We start from the raw sequence: 6,647 nt of genomic DNA on the forward strand, positions 1-6,647 counted from the left end.
TGTGGGCGAGTGCAGCGCCGATTTTTATCCTCCCCACTCCGTCCCTTCTCTTCTGAATCCTCCAATCTGAACTCCAGTCGGTGAAATTCTTCGTCTTCTCCCATTTTTTCCCTGTCACTTTCCGCCATCCTTTTTCCTCTTCCCGGGAGCCACTGGCTCCGTTTAAGCAACGGCTTGTGACTCGGAGTGCACGAGGAGGGGATCGACACTGAGTTACGGTAAGGGTGCAGGGAGAGAAGGGGTGGTGGAGATAAGAGGGAGAGAGTTGAGAGAGAGGCGAGGACTGGGAAGAAAGTAGGGGACAAGTTGGGAGATCGTGCGGCGTAGATCAGGGTGAATGGGGGAGCTGGTCTTCGGTGAGAGAAGAGGAAAGAAGTGGAATTGGATTTGGGAGACATGGAGGGGAAAAATAGTTACTGCCGTGCTCAGCACGAGGTGGGGCCAAGAAGTAGATGAGAAGAACATACAAATTTGGAACTTATAGGCTGATCAGACCAAAAGAGGCAGAAGGGAAAGAGGGTTGGGCTCAAACAAGTATCTTTGTCACTGCTTAGGTAAAGATGAGACAATTCATTGAAATATCAAGTGTTTTTGCAAATATGGGACAATTGACAATTTTGTCATCTAGAAATTGAGAGAAGACTGGTGTTTAGGCCAGAAGTGAGGTGAGAAGGCAGGAAAAGAGGGGAGGCTGGTCAGGATTGGGAGAAACAAGAGGAGGTGAGTGACATGAAAAAGGAAACCATAGATGAGTTTTCATGGGGGCCAGTGGATCGGGAATCAGAATTAGAAAGGTGAGGGATGACACTGGCATGGCTTGTGGGGGTACACTAACACTTGCATCTCTCAGGTGATGGAGAGCACCCCTTCCAGGGGTGGACTGAATCGAGTACACCTACAATGCAGGAATTTGCAGGAATTCCTAGGAGGCCTGAGCCCTGGTATATTGGATCGATTGTATGGGCACCCTGCCACCTGCCTGGCTGTCTTCAGGTGAGGACCCCCCTTCATGGTAGGGTCCATGGTGGGGAAATGTAATGGGGCCTGCAGACTGAAATAAGTTATTGTGGGTAGAAGCTTAGTCCTGGTGGGCTTGGAGAGTAAAGTGTGTCAGGCCAAGCCAGATGGAGGATGTGGGGGCAGCAAGACAGGTAAAAGTGTTGAGGGGTGAATGTGAGAAGTTTGAGAGGTCATGGACGGCAGGGATGCAGTTCTAAGACAGTTTCTGATATTAACATTGTCCTTCTCCCCGCTTATAGGGAGCTCCCATCTTTGGCTAAGAACTGGGTGATGCGGATGCTCTTTCTGGAGCAGCCTTTGCCGCAAGCTGCTGTAGCCCTGTGGGTGAAGAAGGAATTCAGCAAGTGAGTCTCTCCTGCATTTTTAGCCAGATATAAATTTCTCAACAGCCAGGCTTCCCAAACTGCTGTTCTTGGAACACTTCTAGGAAATATTAATGGGGACACCAACAACTTGTAATTAAACACATTTGGGAAATTTTCATTACTGTATTTTGCCTCTCAGAGAGTTGTGATGTCTGTTACAAGGCTCTGGTAGGTTACAGTAAAGAAATTTGCCTTAAGACACTGATCTTACTCTGTGAAATGGTGTTCCAAGGACCACCAGTTTAGAAAAGGCAGAAACTGACACCTTTGTGGGTCTCCTTCTTTCTGTTCCCTAGTCTTCTCCCTCACCTCTCTGCTTCTGTTCCAGAGCTCAGGAGGAAAGCACGGGGTTGCTGAGCGGCCTCCGTATCTGGCACACCCAGCTGCTCCCTGGTGGTCTCCAGGGCCTCATCCTCAACCCCATCTTCCGCCAAAACCTCCGCATTGCCCTTCTGGGTGGGTATGTCACTTCCGTCTTTTCCTAAATTAGGTAGGGGACATAGTGATTAAATTGTTGGTCGGGGAGCTCCTGAGGGGCCTCTCTGCAACCTTGCAGGCTCCACTTTTGGAAGCTCCTTTAAGAGTAAGTTGGACCAGATGGAGCTACATGGTGTAGGAAATGTCTCCCACTCATGGTCCCGGGGGATGAGGGTCAACTAAGGGCAGAAGTGTGGGTGGGGAACACAGGTAGGGTTCCTTACTGTTGGCCATCCTGGCATAGGGGCAAGGCCTGGTCTGATGACACAAGTCAGCTGGGACCAGACAAGCATGCCCGGGACGTCCCCTCACTTGACAAGTACGCCGAGGAGCGATGGGAGGTGAGGACTTGGGACTCTGTGGGTGTCTCTTCTTTTGTTCCCGCTTCCCACAGCCTTTAAGGCATCCAACTCTGTTCTCTTCCGTTCCTCAGGTGGTCCTGCACTTCATGGTGGGATCCCCCAGTGCAGCCGTCAGCCAGGACTTGGCTCAGCTCCTCAGCCAGGCTGGGCTCATGAAGAGGTGAGGAAGCCAGAGGTACAACAGCTCTGTTTTGCCATGTCCTTGAGTCCCTGCTAAATTGAGTCCACCTTGGGTCAGGATTGGAGGGGATTGACTGAAAAAGGCGGGCTGAGGGACGTCCCCGGTGGTCCAGTGGCTAAGATTCCATGCTCCCAATGCAGGGGGCCCGGGTTCAATCCCTGGTCAGGGAACTAGATCCCACATGCCACAACTAAGAGTTTGTATGTCACACAAAGATACTGCTTGCCTCAACAAAGATGGAAGATCCCGCATGCTATGACTAAGACCTGGCATGGCCAAATAAATAAATATTTTTAAAAGGAGAGTAGAGCAGAGTATGGCAAGAGATAAACCAAAAAAAAACAAACGTGGGCACACAGGTGGGATGGTGGCCTTTCTCTGCACACCTCTGCCATGAGCCCTGTCTGTCTCCAGTGCCGAACCTGGAGAGCCACCCTGCATTACCTCTGCTGGCTTCCAGTTCCTGTTGCTGGACACCCCAGCCCAGCTCTGGTACTTTATGTTGCAGTATCTGCAGACAGCCCAGGTAAGCAGGTCAGGGGTGCCTGCCAGCACGCTCGACTCTTCCCCAGACCCACTGAGGGACTGCTGCCCGCAGACTCTGTTCCCTGATTTTCTCTCATTTCCTCCTTCCCACCCCTCCCTCTTTGTCTCTGCCCATTCCTCCCTAGAGTCGGGGCATGGACCTAGTGGAGATTCTCTCCTTCCTCTTCCAGCTTAGCTTCTCCACTCTGGGCAAGGTAAGCAGGGGTCTTGAGTGGGCGAGATGGGAAGAGAGTAAAGAGATGGGAAGGGGAAATGAGGTAATGGGGCAATACAGTGGAGGATAAGAATGAACAAAGAACATGAAGAGATGGGAAAAGAGGGAGTATGGGATTGGGAAAGGGAGAATGGGATGTGTTTTGGACCCCAGCTGGCCACTCCTTTTCCCCAGGATTACTCTGTGGAAGGTATGAGTGATTCTCTGTTGAACTTCCTGCAACATCTGCGTGAGTTTGGGCTTGTTTTCCAGAGGAAGGTATGAGCACCCAGACACGTGACCTCTACCGAAGAGATGGGGTGGGATGGTGCCTTGGCCTTTAAAGGAGAGTGGGGTCTTGGGAGGCAGTCACAAGAAGCAGTTGCCAGGACTGAATACTTATCTCCCTTGAGGGAGAGAAGTTGGGAGCTGAGGTCCTGGGCACTGGGAGGAATCTGATGTTTCAGGAGGAAGATGTAGGGCAGTGAGGCCTGAGAGAGGGCCTGTGGCCTTTCCCTTCTCCTTTTCAGAGGAAATCTCGGCGTTACTACCCCACACGCCTGGCCATCAATCTCTCGTCAGGTGTTTCTGGGGCTGGGGGCACCGCACATCAGCCAGGCTTCATTGTTGTGGAAACCAATTACCGACTGTATGCCTACACGGGTGAGGCTGGACAGAGGGCCCTTGGAGAGCAGGCTGGTGGGGAGGGGAGGAAGAAGCGGAAAGAAGCAGGAGGGACTGCCAGTTTCTGGTCACGTACACTTGTAACTTGGTGGTTTACAGAGCTCTCTGAGGCTTGGGGGAGCCTAGATGTGGGAACCCTCCTAATCCTCTCTTCCTATCTTCTGGTCAGAGTCGGAGCTGCAGATCGCCCTCATTGCCCTTTTCTCTGAGATGCTCTATCGCTTCCCCAACATGGTGGTGGCACAGGTGACCCGGGAGAGCGTGCAGCAGGCCATTGCCAGTGGCATCACAGCCCAGCAGGTATCCCTGCTTGGGGAAGGTGTGGGTGGAAAGAAAGGCTGCACGTGGGTTGTAGGGTACGGGGTGGTCACCTTCCGGAAGGCTAGCATGGGGTCTGTTACAGAAGGTGGTGGTGAGTTGTCTGCGTGTGAACATCAGGTCATGAGAAGTCAAGGCTCTCAGTGTGGGGAGAGGTAGACCTTCCTGCAGAAGACACGTAAGGAGGAGCTATAACCCTGCATTTGTCTCAGCACCACCACTTCCTAGCTGCACAGGTGGCCTAGTTGTTTCTCTTATCTGAGCCTCAGTTTCCTCATCTGAAGAACGGAAATAATGACAGTTCTCACTTCAGGGCTTCTGATAGATCTCACTTCAGCTATCAGGGCTTCCCTGCTAGCCTAGTTGGTCAAGAATTCACCTGCAATGCAGGAGACCCCAGTGCAATTCCTGGGTTGGGAAGATCTACTGGAGAAGGGATAGGCTACCCACTCCAGTATTCCTGGGCTTCCTTTGTGGTTCAGCTGGTAAAGAATCCGCCCGCAATGTGGGAGACCTGGGTTCGATCCCTGGGTTGGGAAGATCCCCTGGAGAAGGGAAAGGCTACCCACTCCAGTATTCTAGCTTAGAGAATTACATGGACTGCATAGTCTATGGGGTCGCAAAGAGTCGGATATGACTGAGCGACTGTCACGAAGGGTTGTTGAACGAAGTCAGTGAAATAGAGGTAAAGCATTTAGTTAAGAGCCTGCCATGCAGTTAGTGCTCAAAAATAATAGTTGCTGTTACTTTAAAGAAAAAAAAAAAAAACTATGGAAAGGGCAAATACGTCAAAGCAGCAGCAGCAGACATAACCAATGGGAGCAACACCTAAGGACAACAGCTATGGGATGTGTTGAATTGATAGGCATATGCCTATGAATTTTTAAACAATCAGTTGATGTTCAGTGATATTAGGAGACAGGTAACTTTTCTGCTTTCTTATTTGAGAATTCTGTGGAATGAGAATTGCACTCACTTGAGAATTTATTTACTGCCATTGATCCCAATTCTTGTCTGTTTTCCTAGATCATCCATTTCCTAAGGACAAGGGCCCACCCAGTGATGCTTAAACAGGTACAAAAATGAGGCTGGAGGGACAACAGCTGCAGGAGGCTGAGAGCCCTTGGTACCTGGTGATGAAGTGATGGAAAAGAGAAATGGAAATCCAAATCTGGGGAATGAGTGGAGGGCTGGGGCTGCCTGGAGCAGTGCTTCTGAATCTTACAAGGGCCATCCCTTGCCCCTGCAGACACCGGTGCTGCCTCCCACCATCACAGACCAGATTCGGCTCTGGGAGCTGGAAAGGGACAGGCTCCGGTTCACCGAAGGTGAGTGGCTTCTGGTGGGTTTTTTTGGTCATTGGCCAGAAGAAGGACAATTCAGTCTTGGTGAGCTGAAAAAGCTGTTCATGCATTTTATTTTTTGTTTACTGCATGGGCTAGTAAACCCATGCATGTTTTATTTCGGGATGAGTTGATGGCAGTAAATAAATTCTCGAATGAGTGTGATTTGGATTCAGCTAGAAGAGGGAAATTGGAAGGGATTCAATTCAGTTCAGTTGCTCATTCATGTCCGACTCTTTCTGACCCCATGAACTGCAGCACACCAGGCTTCCCTGTCCATCACCAACTCCCAGAGCTTACTCAAACTCAGGTCCATCAAATTGGTGATGCCATCCACCCATCTCATCCGCAGTGAGTCAGTGCTTCACATCAGGTGGCCAAAGTATTGGAGTTTCAGCTTCAGCATCAGTCCTTCCAATGAATATTCAGGACAGATCTCCTTTAAGATTGACTGAGTGCAATTGTGCCGTAATTTGAACATTGTTTGGCATTGGAATGAAAACTGACCTTTTCCAGTCCAGTGGCCACTGCTGAGTTTTCCAAATTTGCTGGCATATTGAGTGCAGCACTTTCACAGCATCATCTTTTAGGATTTGAGGGATAATTCATAGGGATAATTTCTCTGGTTTTGGTTAGCAATGGGTTTTCTTACTGTATTATACTGCCTTCCTGAATATGGCTGGGTCATTCTAGTGTTAAGATTTAAATGTGGGTGGCAAGCCGAGACTGCTGGTTCCCTGAGGCTGCCATCTAGGGGCTCCCACCTCCCGTTCTCACCTCCTCTCTCTCCCTGCTGCTCCTGACTTGCGGACCCCAGGTGTCCTGTATAACCAGTTCCTGTCACAAGTGGACTTTGAGCTGCTGCTGGCCCACGCGCGGGAGCTGGGCGTCCTGGTGTTCGAGAACTCGGCCAAGCGGCTCATGGTGGTGACCCCGGCTGGGCACAGCGACGTCAAGCGCTTCTGGAAGCGGCAGAAGCACAACTCTTGAGAGTGCGGGACTGGACCTGGGCGGGGCGCACCCGGGAAGGCGGGCTGCGTGGAGGCTGGCGCGGCCTCAGAACTCAGGTGTTTTTTTTAATTCACACGTCGGGACTCTTCTAGTTTAATAAAATTGTGAAAGTGAACCATACGACCCCCGCCACCTCCCTGGGAAACC

At 50.8% G+C, this 6,647-nt stretch overlaps 1 protein-coding gene across 2 annotated transcripts; it reads left to right on the top strand.

The window, feature by feature from the left end:
• On the top strand, positions 1-6,615 carry GTF2H4 (general transcription factor IIH subunit 4). Of its 2 annotated transcripts, XM_006052314.2 has the most exons (14): positions 6-218; positions 851-993; positions 1,260-1,364; positions 1,714-1,845; positions 2,107-2,203; positions 2,296-2,384; positions 2,820-2,931; positions 3,077-3,145; positions 3,340-3,423; positions 3,675-3,807; positions 3,998-4,128; positions 5,173-5,220; positions 5,396-5,474; positions 6,307-6,615. In XM_006052314.2, exons 2-14 carry the CDS (start codon positions 854-856, stop codon positions 6,477-6,479), a joined length of 1,392 nt encoding a protein of 463 aa, XP_006052376.1. In that variant the 5' UTR covers positions 6-218; positions 851-853; the 3' UTR covers positions 6,480-6,615. The 2 variants fall into 2 exon arrangements, with proteins under 2 accessions (XP_044794264.1, XP_006052376.1); XM_044938329.1 differs by lacking the exons at positions 3,675-3,807; positions 3,998-4,128 and having other exon boundaries at positions 1-218.
• Positions 6,616-6,647: the final 32 nt, after the last annotated feature.

The sequence above is a fragment of the Bubalus bubalis genome, chromosome 2 (assembly GCF_019923935.1).
Source record: "Bubalus bubalis isolate 160015118507 breed Murrah chromosome 2, NDDB_SH_1, whole genome shotgun sequence".
Taxonomy (NCBI): Eukaryota; Metazoa; Chordata; class Mammalia; order Artiodactyla; family Bovidae; genus Bubalus; species Bubalus bubalis.

Excerpts from the sequence above, each read along its gene's own strand:
- GTF2H4 (XM_006052314.2), top strand. The coding sequence starts at position 854 with ATGGAGAGCACCCCTTCCAGGGGTGGACTGAATCGAGTACACCTACAA. Across the intron at positions 5,221-5,395 it reads ACCCAGTGATGCTTAAACAG|ACACCGGTGCTGCCTCCCAC; the intron begins GTACAAAAATGA and ends TTGCCCCTGCAG. Across the intron at positions 5,475-6,306 it reads CAGGCTCCGGTTCACCGAAG|GTGTCCTGTATAACCAGTTC; the intron begins GTGAGTGGCTTC and ends TGCGGACCCCAG.